We start from the raw sequence: 14,635 nt of genomic DNA, 5'->3' as shown, positions 1-14,635 counted from the left end.
TCTCAACCCGTTCATTGCATACTCATTGCATCTATCAACGAAACTTTCGTTTCTCAAATCCTCCACATTTATTTCATTTATTTTCAATCAACACAACCAACAAACTAACCACCTTATTTAATTTACCCGTTACCGCAAAGTTTTCATAAGAAAATTATCAACACAAACTATTTTCACAAGTCCCTGTGATCGACCTTGGACTTACCAGGAAATTCAGAGGAATTTACACTTGAATTCCGCTGGGGAAACTTGAGTGCACAACGTAATTTCATCAATGCAAATCATCCATATTCCACACTTAATAAAATAATGCATCACTCTCTACTTGGACAAAACCCCAAAATGGTAGGTTTATTGAGTCAGCAACTCAAGCCACTCTAACACATATAATCAAAGGACTGCCCCATAAACAGAAGTTTATAACCCACTCAGGATTGAGATCGAGTTACCTATGGTCATCCAATGAAATGTAAATCTCATCGGTTAATGGTGTATAAAGAGACACTAATCATTTTGTGGTTTGGTCTCATACAAACTCTTTGTATAGGATACCTCCACTCGCATATCTCCACATGAACGATTTGGATTAAATCATTCATAACACTTATAACTCTTGTAATATTTACAAAATGGGTCGTATAAGTAGTATCACCAGGATAAGGCACCCAACCTTATCCATATACTACAGACCATTTAGGTTATTACTTGAACATGATCCACCCGTATGTTTACCACATACTGTTTAAGTTACATAAAATAACATTGGATCTTAGTTTATTGGATTGAGTTACACAAGTCTAATGGTCAAATAACTCTTTATTTTATTAAATAAATGAATTTTGTTTATATATTACAAACCACGAGATTTAGGGCACAATCTTAGACAGGAATATTGTTATTGATAATTTTTCAACCATAAACCTTCATTTTGGGAGGCAACTAACACTGCCTAAACCTTTCCACAACACAACAAAATGCTTACCACTAGAAGTAAAAGCTTGACCCACACAGTCCAAAGTGATCCCCAGTATATAAACACTTTTGACCGTAAAAGTTCCCTCCTTCTCGAGAGCCCAATACACCTTATCATCCTTTCACAGTCTATTAATGGGGATATCCAAGATCAAATTAGCATCCCCAGGCAGAATCCTCTTAACCTTATCTTTGACCCATCACCCTTCAGAAGACATCAAAGATGCCATTGGCCTTTCCTTTAAGGACTTATGTCCCAAAGAAGTTTACTGCTACTCGAATATAGAAGCCAATTGTCATTCTATATATCAATAAAATGGCCATTGCCTACATGTCACCTAAAACCTTACCGAAATAGCTCCTGACCCACAAAATACTTCGCCACACATAAGAAGGACTCAAACCTAAGGAAGCATGAAAAAATGACCCATTAAGAAATTACCTCCACCAGTTCCCATTCATCACTTGCCCTATAAGTCTGTCAGGATTTCAAAGAAGACTTCAATATTGCTTAGCCAAAAAAGCCTTATTAAAAGCCTCAAAGTCCCCAAACCTCATCTTGCTAAGCTTCTTGCCTAGACACATCCTCTTCAAACTCCACCAATGGATCTTCTTCTTGTCTCCAAATGATCCCACAACAAAAAAAACATTCCATTGAGTTTCAGCAACAGCTCAAAAGAATTCGAGAATAACTAATTAAATATGTCGGGATCGCTTGAGTGACGACCTTAATTAGCACATTTTTCCCACCTTGAAAACACACTTCTTCTTCCAGCCTTATAAAGCTTTTCAAACTCAATCCCTTATATCTTGAAACAAAGCTTTTGCTTCACCACCGGCAAAGAGAGTCCCAAATAATGCCCCAAGAATGCTATAGAGTTCACTCCCAACTCCATTAGAATGAAATCCTACATAAGCATACTTGTATTCCTACTAGCCACAAAGTGAGATTTATCAAAATTTACAACCTAACCAGAAGCTAAAGAATAAATCACAAGTATACACTTAACTGTTAAACAATATGATCTTAAGGATCTAAAGAATAACATGCTATCATCGATATAAAACATACGTGAAATAACAAGATAGAATTTAGAAATTTGTAAACCCTGAAAACTACCCCAACTTAATCAGCATGCAAAAGAGTTGATAAACTTGTGCACAAATAATAAAGAGATAAGGAGAAAGAGGATCACCCAGTCGTAATCCACATTTTGGTTCAAAGCCTGCAGTTGGAGAATCATTAAGAAAAATTGAGAAATGAACTATCTCCACATGACTCATCATCAAATGCACCCACATGTCACAAAATCCCATATGAAGCATGATTCATTGCAAATATATCTATTCCATCCAGTCATAAGCCATAATCATTACGTTTTCATAGTCGTATTAACCTTCCCCCAAGCCTTACTAGAAATGACATGAATACATTCAAAATCAATGATAACATTATCAGTAATTAGGTGCCCCAAACAAAATCAAATTGATATACTAAGATCACTATGTCCAACACCGTTAGGCTTTATGTCCTAAAACTCGTGGTTTGTAAACAATAAACTTATTATGTTAATCAATATAGATGTTATTGAAGTTTTATTCAATTAAGTTGTTATTGAATGTATGAATTGCTCATTTCGTTTTAGAAAAAACCTAAATTCAATAAACTAAGATCCATGGCTATTACATGAGTACTTGGACTTTATGTGGAGACATAAGAGTGGATCAAGATTGAGTAGATAGTCAAAATGGTCTATAGTATACGGATAAGGCTGGGTACCTTATTCTGGGGACACTATCGGATGCGCCCACTTTGTAGATGTTACAATTGTTGTAAAGTGCTACAAATGATGTGATCCTAATTCGCTCATGTGAAGACATGCGAATGGGGGCGTCCTATGTAAAGAGTTTGTATAAGATCAGACCAAGAAATAAGTCACTCTTACTTTATAACGTTGTTTACTGTTTAAGACTGACTATTTCAAAGTGATGACCTAGGTAACTTGATCTTAATCCTGAGCTAACTATGAACTCCTGTTTATTCGAGATTATCCTTAAATTTGCATGGGTGAAGATTGGCTCAACAGCGTCGGCTCATTAAGCCTCCCATTTTAGGGGTAAAATCGGGTAGATAGCTGGGGACATAGGGTGCAAGACGGAATTCACTCCTACCCGCTTTAGGGATAGTAGAGAGGTTGTTCCCTTAAGTACTGACTCCAGGTCTTGAACAAGGGGCCTCATCCTCTCATTGACCCAAGAGGGACTCAGTTTGATGATTAGATCACAAACCAATTGTGTTGGGGTTGATGCCCTAAAATCTCGTGTCCTGTAGTTTGTAAATAGTTTGTATGAACACTTGTGATGTATTATATATGATATTTACTTCACTTCTTGACTTTTCACATTTGAATGTTTTATTTGCTTTACCACAAACCAATAAACTTAAAATCCTTGGTTGTCTTTATGTAACTTAAGCATGTATGTGGTGACATACAAGTGGATCATGTCTTAAGTGATAACCAAAATGGTTTGTAGTATATGGATATAGGAGGGCAGCCTTATCCTGGTAACGCTACGGATGCAGCCCGCTTTGTGGAATAGTCATAAGTGTTGTTACTTGTCACAGATGGTCTGATCCTGATCATTTGTGTAGGGGACATACGAGCGGGGGCGTCCTATACAAAAAGTTTATATAAGACCTGACCACGAAGTGTTAACATCTCGTTATATAACCCCATTCATGACAGAGACTTCACTTCACTAGGATGACCATAGGTAACATGACCACAATCCTGAGTGAGTTGGGAACTGCCATTGAGGGCGGCCCTTTGATTTGCTTGGGTGCAAGTGGCTAAAATGCCAACTTAAACCTACTACTTTGGAGATTCGTTTGATTTGGGAGCTGGGAACTCAGCTACACAAGATGGAGTTCATTCCTTCCCCGAAGCAGGGGCTGTCTCTTATACACATCTAGATGTGTATAAGAGACAGGAGTATGGGTGTGAGTGGCCAGGTCGCTGACTCAAACCTACTACTTTGGAGATTCGTTTGATTTGGGAGCTAGGAACTCAGCTACACAAGATGGAATTCACTCCTTCCTCGACTGTCTCTTATACACATCTAGATGTGTATAAGAGACAGCTGAAAGGTCATTGTACTCATGATTGATTATATCCGATGGATATAGAAATATATCTCTGGTAAGAAGAGTATAGTTGTTGGTCTTTAGTGGAATGCCTGACAGTTAACGGATGGTGGATATCGTGGCTAAAGAGTTTAGTTAGTTATTCACGTACCGTTGGAGCTTCGAGCCATAGGTTCATAAGGTCCCCTTGGTACCTTGGATACAAGTTGAAAATCAATTTTTTGGTCAGTTTGAAATGTTCAAATTGACAAGAGGGAGTTCGAGTATATATGATATAATTGAACTAGTTAATTATATATGATATAATTGACTTTATATATGATATATATTAATTTGGAGGAAATTGGATATAAATATGATTTATATCTAGTGGAGGAAAAATACTATGGTTAATATATGATATTAAACCATAGGTTATGAATATAATGTGATTATATTTAATATTTATTAATTGGACAGTTATGGGATAATTAGTCGACGTCTCTTCCATTTTTCTAACTGACGAGTAAGATGAAGAATCGTTTTGAGACGCTTAAATAGCTTACGGTATGTCGATTCTAGAGAGTCATCGCTTAGTAAACCAGAGCCTATACGATAGTGCTGTTTACTGAACGATTACTTATACCTGCGCGCGACATTTACTAAATGATTTCTTATCTTTTACTAAGCAGTCTTTTAGCGCTCGAGCTTTATTAAATGATCATATAGATGATCGCTTAGCTTTTCCTACACTATCATATACTTCGCTTAAACGATCAAGCATTTTGTCTATATGATAGACGAATCTTTCTCCCACTTGCTTGATCGTTGTATAGGATCTATTTTTCTCCTCCCCTCTACCAAATCCGAACAAAGTCCACTCTTTGGATTATCATTTCGAGAATACTGAGGGTTCCAAGTGGTGGTGTCGTCCCTTTTTCTTCATCTGTTCGTGTGGAGACTGTTCGTTGTAGACGATTTGGTGTTGTTGAACGATAGCTTGTCGTTCCAGAGAAAGCGAGATTTGCTGCAAAGAGAATCTTCAACTGGTAAGTTTACTTGATCTCCTGTTTATTTATCTCTAAGCATATCGGTAATTTAGTATTATGATGCATATCTGTATGTGTGAATGTAAATATGATAATTCCGTCACAATGCTTTTGGAAAGATCCGCTTCCACTCAGAGGTACTCTTGTATAAGAGTTCCTTCAAATTGTTCATTAGAGGATCTGTGGGACTTAAGGAACAAGATGTAATCTCGGGGTATAACAACTTTTGACCCAGCTGTTATTATGAACAACCTGTGAAGAGTTGACTTACTAATTATGATTAAATCAGGTGGACAAAAATATGTCTATAGTGAGGGGAGTGCAACTAATGGGCTTTAGTGGAATGACCTGATAGTTAACGAATGCTGGTTAATTTAGGTAATTCAGTTTAAAGAGTTTAGCCAATTAATCTCGGATCGTTGGAGCTCATGATTTGTAGGTCCATTAGGTCCCCCTACTAGCTCACAAACGAATTAAACCTTAGAATAGTGTGATGAGAGAATTTGAAACGTTCAAATTCGAATTATGGGAATTATTAATTATACGTGATATAATTAAACATTTAATTATTGAATTAAACGGAATTAGAGAATTGGATAATATTTAAATTTGATTTAAATATTAATTACATGAACAATGATCCGTGATTATGGAATTGATACTTTAATAATTTAATATTGGGTATTAAATTATTTTAATTAATTAAATAAATTTTATTTAAAAATTAAAAATTTAAATTTATAAATCAACTTTATGTTGATTTATTTTTGGAAATTAAATTTTATGAAAATTCAATAAAGAAATTGATTTTAAATTTGATTGCATGAAGTGGCCGAACAAAATGCAATGGAATGTGCTGAGTTATTGATTAATGCATGCTGAATTTTAAAGAAAATTAATCGAAGAAAGTGTTCTTCAATTCTTGACACCAATAAACTGATACACCTTGATTCCTATATACAAGTTAAATATTTATTCTATATATTTAAAAGAAGACTAAAAAATAGTTTGGTAACTATTTGATTTTTAGTTTTTAAAAAATTAAGCTTATAAATTCTTCTTCCATCTCTAAATTTTTTGTGTTTTTTTAATCTACTTTTACCATTATTTTCAAAAATCAAGTAAAATTTTGAAAACTTAAAAAAATCATTTTTAAAACCTTATTTTTTGAATTTAAAATTTAGCTAAGTATTCAATTTTGTACTTAAGAAAAATATAAATTATCGTAAGAAATGGAGAATTGATAGCTATGTAGCACAGATACTTCATGTGAGGTAAAGACTCTGTATCAGACACGTATCTGATACGCGATTTTGACGTATCTATTTTTAAGCTTACTTTTTTAAAAGGAAAAAAAAACAAATAACTCATCTAATCTTTCCCAATCTAAAAGCTCACTATCGAGTCCAAAACTAAAAGGAATAAAATAAATAAATAAAATACAAAATCCTAGAATTATCTAATCTTCATCTTCATATTTGAGTCCCTACAAAGTGTACCAAAATATAACCCACTTGGATATATTTAACAATTTAATGAAGAATTTCTTCGTTTATCTTCATACTTCTCCCTTTAATTTTCTTTGATCAATATGGGTCACTTTTCTATTGCATTTTATTGACTATTGTATTTCAATATCTTAGATGTTGCTTTTTATATTGTATTTCAATGTTTATATTGTATTCTATACTATTGTCATTAACTTGTATGCTAAATTTATCTATATCTTATTGTCTTTTTTTAAGAAAAAGACAATGCACTTTTAACGTATCAATATCCTAGTTTTTTAGAAATTGACGTATTATCGTATCATATCCTATCGTATCTGTATCTTATATTTGTATCCATATCTGTGCTCCAGAGTAAATAGACTTAATTTTAAAAAAATAATAATAAATTTGCCTTTTGAGTTCAACACCTAAAATAAACCGGGAAGGAAACTTATTCTGCCTCCGGTCGTTCCGGTTTCCGGTAAATGCGTCAGTGCTCTGAATCCGAAAACTCCAATAAGCCGGAATTTGCCGGTTTGAAGTCTTCCGATTACTCCGTCCACCAACTCCGACCACCGCCGCCGGAGGCACAGCTTAAAATCACGCACCTCTTTGTTCTTTAGGGCCTAATCGCTTTTAGGTGAAACTATATAGCGAAACTCCGAGCTCGGCGAAGATGTCGCAGCCGGGAAATCCGGCCAATAGCAGCAGCAGCAACAGTAGCATTCCAGTGAGCGAAGCCTACTGGTCTCTTGTTGACAAAGCTGACCGGAAGTTCTCCAAGATCAGGGACCTGCCTTATTACGAGCGCAATAGGTATTTTCCGCTCTTCAATTTGATCTTTTCGGAGTCCACTGTTTGGTTTATTGGAGAAATTATGTGAGAAATCGATCAAATATAATACAGGAAATGATAATCCCTTATCTGGGTGTTTTGATTACGTTTACATGCTGCTGTAAGTTTCTTCAAATATGTTAGGAATTAGTTGTAATTTGAAAGGAGTTTCAAAGGGTTTTCCGTTTTTCAACAATTGAAGAATTGAATAATCTCATTTCCAAATCTCTGATCGATTTTTATTTCCGTTCTCCTAATATTGAATTAAGAATTTTGGGCAATTTGGCTCTAAATGGTTTCAGGTACGATGCGTATTTCCATAAGGCGTTCAAAGTTTACACACAATTATGGAAGTTTCAGCAAGAGAATCGTCAGAAGTTGGTAGAGGCGGGGCTAAAGAGATGGGAGATTGGCGAGATTGCTTCACGAATTGCTCAGCTTTACTTTGGGCAATACATGAGGACCAGTGAGGCGAGCTATTTGTCTGAGTCTTACGTATTTTATGAAGCAATATTGACTCGAGAGTACTTCAAGGAGGGATTTTTTCAAGATGTCAGTCTTGCAAACAAGCAGTTGAGATTTCTGTCCAGATTTCTGATGGTGTGCTTGGTTTTGAATCGAAGAGAAATGGTGCATCAGTTGGTCAATCAGCTTAAAATGTTGCTCGACGAGTGTAAGAGAACATTCCAGGTGATTTTCTTACTTATCTCACTCTAATTTATTAGAAAGATGATAATGTTGGACCAATGGATTGGGGTTGAGTTGATTGTTAATTGTTTTAGCTTCACCAATCGACCTTTAAGGTCTGAATTTGCTAATTCACCTTACGCAGTTAAACATACCCCAGAAGTAAGAAATTGTAGTAATATTACATGGAACTGGATCTTTGTATGTGTATGTGAGTTATTGAATTTTCTTTGAATGTTTGAAATTCATCACAATTTTTATGCTCTGGACATGGTTAATTCATCTTTATGAGATCGCAAACTTCTATCTGTGGAGTTAATTGTCTGAAGTGAATAGTGATCATATATTGTACAAGTCATTCTACTTCTACAATCGGTAGTTATTCACCAGGTCTTATTTCTCTTGATTAGACCCCATTCTTGTAGTTTGGCACAATTTCTTGTAGTTTAGCTCCTTTTGTGGGCTTTTTCCTTTTGTATGTCCGTGTATTCTTTCACTTCTTTCCCAATGAAAGTAAGGTTTTTTTTAATCAAAAAAAGGGAGAGAAAAGCCGTTGCCTATTTTATTCTTGTAAATATGCTTTTCAAACGTTTGTGGTGTTTTCTTTTCTGCCTGTTTTTACAACTTTTCACACTTCTGGGTGTTTTCTTTTCTTCCTGGCAGATACATTTTCCATGTTCCCGGTATTTGATTTCTTAACCTGATGCATATGCATATATTTCATTCATGTTAAAGAAAGATGTCATTTAGATTTTATTCGGAATGCTTATATTTCTGTTGTCTATTGTCTTGTCTTTGTAAATTCATTTAGCTCAAATTCTTCAATGGCTGCTGATTTATCATTTGGATCTTGGTATAAGCGAATAATGAATCTGGGGTGCTGTTCTAGGAAACGGACTTTAGAGAATGGAAGCTGGTAGTTCAGGAAATAATGAAATTTTTGAAAGCAGATACAGCCTTTATGAATATCAGGCCTTTCAGATATAGTGTTGTGTTAGAGCCTCATCCAGATTCTCTAACACCTGTTCCTCCAACACTTACAAAGAGATACTTGAGGTTACAGGATGCTATTCTGAGTAGCTACAATCATAACGAGGTTAGGTATTGAGACCTTCTTATCGGCTTTAAAGAGAACTTAATATGTTTTTCATTGAAGTGTCTTAATGAAGTCTTTCAGACGAATTCAACATAATCCCTATATTCTTTTGTATTGACCCATCTTTCCTTCTCTGGTTCATGCTTAGGTCAAGTTTTCTGAGCTCACACTAGACACTTTCAGGATGATCCAGAGCCTGGAGTGGGAACCTAGTGGTTCATTTTATCGACCAAATAATAGAAGTGGGCAGAATGGTGGCTCTGGGCCAAGTCGCAGTAACTTCTCACAGGATATAGTTGATCCTACTCTTCCATCTAATCCTCGGAAGTCAATTTTATACCGTCCTTCAGTGACACATTTTTTAGCAGTTAGTATGATAAGCATACTCTCTATACACCTGATACCATTGTTCCATTTATCGTATTGACTTAATTTAGTATTGACTGTCAACCGTGACATGTTTCTGAAAATCTTTACTTGGAAATACTACTTGGTAATGGTTTCATAACCTCAAGTATGTGAGATTTACTTTGCAGGTTCTAGCTACAATTTGTGAGGAGATGCCAAGTGATGGGGTTCTCTTAATATATTTATCAGCTGCAGGTTGAGTGATCTGTTTTAAATTCCTTAGTTTATTATTTTTTACTCTTCTCACTGAGAACTGCAATACATCCCTCAATAACGAACTACTTCAGGCAGTGGAAAGAATGTTTCATCTTCCCCAGCTGGCACTGATCTAGGCTGTGAGTCTATCAACAATGCGGAGGATATTGATAAAACCAGGTCTCCTTGTGGTCAAGTTGAAGGAAACATAGGTCCCCAAAGTGGTTGCTTATCATTTGGCACCCGTGGAAAAGGAGGTATTTTACTGTCTTATCGATCTAAACGTGTTTTGTTTTGGATGTCCATCTTTTGGATCTGAAGCTTGTTTCTGCAAATTGGAAGGCAATGCCCTATTTATAACTGCTTCAAAATGAAGATGCAATACAAAATTTATTTTGTTTGGATGTGGCCGACTTCTTATCAAAAAAGAAGTGACCTACTAAGTCTTTTTGGTTCTTACTCTCCTGTAAGGAAAAAAGGTCATCTAGTTTTCTTGATGTCCATAATTCAGTTGAAAATCTTTTCGTTGGTCCCTGGATTGAATCTTGAATCAGTGAGTAAAGTAATTTGGCATTTTTTATCTTTTGCTCGTATGAAGCATGCTATGCATTTGTGAGCAACAAGGTGGTAGGCCGACATGGTGATGTGGATTTCATGTTTAGGTTCTATGGATAATTTCTACTATTACATTATGGACAAACAGGAACTCATCAGGTTCACAGTGCATGTGCAAATAGAGACATTTACGTTTTTTAGGGTTGCATAGAGTGTGCAGTGTGCGTGAAAGTCTCCTCACATTTTAGGGCTTCCAGAATTAAATTTTTTCATGATATCCCCCTTTTTCCTTATCAATGGATTGAATATTAAATCATAATAGGTAGATTTTCTTTTCCTTCTTTGATCAGGGGAGCTAGTCTTCTTGTACCTTTCTTCTTCCCACATCTATAATTTGCATTTCCTGTTGTTATATTGTTGGTAATATATGCTTGTAATAGGGAGGTTTTATTCAGTATAGGATTGGAACCACCCAAAGATAGTCAAATGATATCTTTATTCATTAAATAGATGGTCGTGGTTACAGAGACAAAGTACCTTCTTTTTAGAGATTGTCAAACCAGCGTATAAGTTAGCTAACTGTAACTTTATCACTAACCTATCTGCAAGAATGTGGTGGCAACTATTTACATTAAAGTGCGAGAATTACTTGATTAGGTGAGTCGGTCTTTTCGGTTCTTTGGAGGATTAAGGTTCCTAGGAAAGTGAGATTCTTTTCCTGGCAAATTTTACATGGCCGTACGAATACGATGGATTGTCTTGCCAGGAAGCTCCCCTCGTTTGTTGGGACGTTCTACTGTATCCATTGTCAGAAGGTGGAGGGAGATCTTGATCATATCTTTTGGCAATGCGATTTTGCTAGTTTTGTTTGGGAGTATTTTTTCTAGACGTTTGGTTTTTTATTTGTTTGTCAGAGGGACGCTAGTGCTAAGATCGAGGAGTTCCTCCTCAATTCACCCCGTTGGGGAGAAGGGGTGCTTTTCTTAGTTAGCTGGAGTATGTTCGATCTTGTGGGTTTTGTGGGGTGAGCAGAATGGTAGGATTTTTAGAGGGGTGGACAAGGACCCTAGTGAGGTCTAGTCCCTTGTTCACTTTCATGTTTTTTTGTGAGCTTCAGTTTTGAAGACCTTTTGTAACTAGTCTCTAGGAGTTATTTTGCATAGTTGGAGCCCCTTTTTGTAGGAGGTGGTATTTCTATGTGCTGGTTGTTTTTGGAGGCCCATACATTCTTTCATTTTTTCTTAATGAAAGCTATTGATTATATATATACTTTTAGTTTATCTTTCCATTTGACACTACATTTTATATAACCACCGTAATTGGTAATGAATTGCTTGCTTTGATCACTTATAATTCCTTAACAGGATTAAGCTGCATTAATCTCATCGACTTAATCTTATTTACAGAAAGGCTGTTTTCTTTCGGTTTTTTACTGTGAATCTGATTACGTGTATAGTAAAAGGATTCTAAGCTTTTCCTTCCATATAAAATCTCAACTTTCAAGTTTCACATTAAATACTCTTCTAATTGATGAAGAGTAGTTTTTGCTGATCACTTATAGTCCTCTTCAGGATTAAGCTGCATATATCCAAGCGACTTAGTTCCATTTACTAGAAGGCCATTTCTTTTAATTATTGATAGTGACGGCAGTGAAGCATTTGAGGTCAGTATGTCGACCTTGAGGTTATTCTTTATAGATTTTACTATTTAATGCATTGGCTTCAGAATGAATTTCCTGTTCGGATTTCTCTATATGATTTCGAGGAATAGATCATTTTCAATTTTATTCACTAGTCCCATTATCCAATGATACACATACCGGTTTGGTCCTATGCTGAGGTAAATTACTTTTCTAAATCTGCGTAGACTATTCATGGAGCAGAAAAGGGAGAGCCAACTGCAATGCTGTTATCTTCCAGTGCTACTAGCCATAGTGTTGCTACCGATTATTCCCGTCATGGAAGCCTTTTCACCCTTTTTCTCACAGCTCCACTGCATGCTTTCTGTCTATTGCTTGGTATCTCAGGCTCTGATGTAGATATGGTATGGTTAAATCTCTTATCATGTTATACTTGGTAATTGACACTTTATTTTAAAAAACTTACAAAAACAAATGGTTTAGGATACATTTAGTAAAGCTGAGAACGTGCTATCCTCGTCATTAAGTGAGTGGGGGCAGTTATTGGTGACATCAGAGAGCATTGATCAAGTTTGGGCACAGATTCTGAATGATCCGTTCATAAGGCGACTTCTCTTGAGGTAAGATGTACCGGTTTGTTTTTTCCTAAATTCTCAGCATACCCTAAGAGTGTGAGAGCCATAGCGTTGATGATAACAGTGGAGAGTGGAGATGTATGATGAACTGCTTGACTAGATAAGATAAATTGCTTGATTTCCAACCAACTTGTTTGTCTATCTTAACTTAAGAACTTAAAAACTAGTAGGGTTTGGAGGGTTTTGATTTCTTTTTGTCCTTCATGGCTATCATCAATTCATAGCTCACAAGTTTCAGACAGTTTCCCCACTATCTTTATCAGAAAAATGACATTTGACAGTTTTATACCTGCCAATTGAAGAAAGTTCAATTGGGTTAAAAATCCAATGTGCATTGGGGTTAAAGGTGCATGTAATTTACATGTGAAGGAGAAAAGAATTAAGTGGGAAGGTGGGCAGAGAAGATGAAAGTAAATAGAGGATAGAAGGGTAAAAATAAGAGCCAAGAAGATGTTCAAAAGCGGTAGGTGGCCTGGTTCCTGTAGGCTGTGGCCAACTAGAACTTATAATCAGGCTAACAAATCAGTGCCTTTCCTCTTTTAGTTATTTCATAATAAGTTGAATGAAAAGATGTTCAATAGCTGTGCATGGTCCTACGAGATTAGAACTGTTAAAGATCGTGGTTGAACTCAAGCATTCATTATAACTACTATGTGTAGGACCTTTGAGATGAAATGAAACAATCTGGAAAGTTAACTTTTGATGTTTTGATGTCTTACTAATCTTGATATTTCGATCTCGAGGAATTGAAAGAGATGCGAGATTCTCGGTCTGAGTTTAGACACCTTTCAATTTATTCTTTATTGATTCTATCTTCCTCTTTCCAGATTTATATTCTGTCGTACTGTGTTAGCACTTTACGCGCCAACCTTGGGTAAGAAGGAATATGTTCCGAGGTGTGTGCCATCGTTGCCCTCCATCGTTGATCCGACAACTGCAACATCACAATCTGTAGTCATGAAGATAGCAAAAATCCTTGGTGCAAGTCGCAGTTTCGTCTTCACAGAAAACCTGGTACTTCCTGAAAACTAGCGATGAAACGTGTCCCAAAAAATTAGCAAATACACTGCTTGCTATTTTTGCTATCTGCTTGTGTAAATGGATGCGGAATTTCTTTGGCTGTGATTGAACTGCACAGAGTGCTATTGAAAGTGCTTTTGAATGTTTCTTAATTTTTCCTAGATGAGAAAAATATGACCCAAATGAACCATTTCAATCATTGATGGTGATATGTCTAGAATGTTAAAGAATCCTTACCAAGTACCAGTTATTTGTAGTTAAAACTCAAAATTCTATTGGTTGTTTGCTACACTTCAAAATAGTACTATCCTTCTATAATAATGAATACTTATATCTTTGTTTTTTTTCTCATTTTTAAGCATCTGGATAAACTTTCATTTTTGATATCTTCAGTCAGCTGTATGAGAGTTCCATCAATAAATCTGATCTTGTTCTTGACAATCAAACCAAGAACCATTTCACAACTCTAGGATGTATAATTAGATTCCATCGACAAATCAAAGATGACAATGAAACTAATACAAATTTTAAAAAAACAAAAAAGAATAAGAAAATAATATTCAAAACTAAAACTATATCGAATTACATTTCATGGAGTATAGAACTCCCAAAAAAAAGTCCTTGCATCGATTATAATCAATTGTTTATCATATATAAGTCCCCACAATATTATTTTATTGCGAAAAGTAATTTTTTTTTTATCAAATAAGGTTTTCGTTTTCAAATTTTGATAGAAAGTAAATAACAAAATAAATAAATTTATGGGGTGAAATAGTATTTATAAGTTTAATTTTCAAAACCTAAATGATTATTAAATGAGTCATTACTAATTTTTGTTGGCCTTTTCACCTTTAATCTCAAATTAGTTACTTTTAGTTAATTCATTAATATTTTGATGATAACAAATCTACTTTTATTTACTAATAGTTTT

General features: G+C 35.4%; 1 protein-coding gene across 1 annotated transcript; it reads left to right on the top strand.

Annotated features, from left to right (window-relative positions):
- The first annotated feature begins 7,067 nt into the window (after positions 1 to 7,067).
- Positions 7,068 to 14,025, top strand: LOC120067752 (protein SCAI). Its single transcript, XM_039019316.1, has 10 exons — positions 7,068 to 7,451; positions 7,772 to 8,159; positions 9,046 to 9,252; positions 9,401 to 9,619; positions 9,789 to 9,855; positions 9,948 to 10,112; positions 11,982 to 12,073; positions 12,277 to 12,453; positions 12,533 to 12,669; positions 13,512 to 14,025. Exons 1-10 carry the CDS (start codon positions 7,312 to 7,314, stop codon positions 13,714 to 13,716), a joined length of 1,797 nt encoding a protein of 598 aa, XP_038875244.1. The 5' UTR covers positions 7,068 to 7,311; the 3' UTR covers positions 13,717 to 14,025.
- The last annotated feature ends 610 nt before the right edge of the window (positions 14,026 to 14,635 follow it).

Source organism: Benincasa hispida, chromosome 12 (genome assembly GCF_009727055.1).
Source record: "Benincasa hispida cultivar B227 chromosome 12, ASM972705v1, whole genome shotgun sequence".
Lineage (NCBI taxonomy): Eukaryota > Viridiplantae > Streptophyta > Magnoliopsida > Cucurbitales > Cucurbitaceae > Benincasa > Benincasa hispida.
This window is presented reverse-complemented; position numbering and strand designations above follow the sequence as displayed.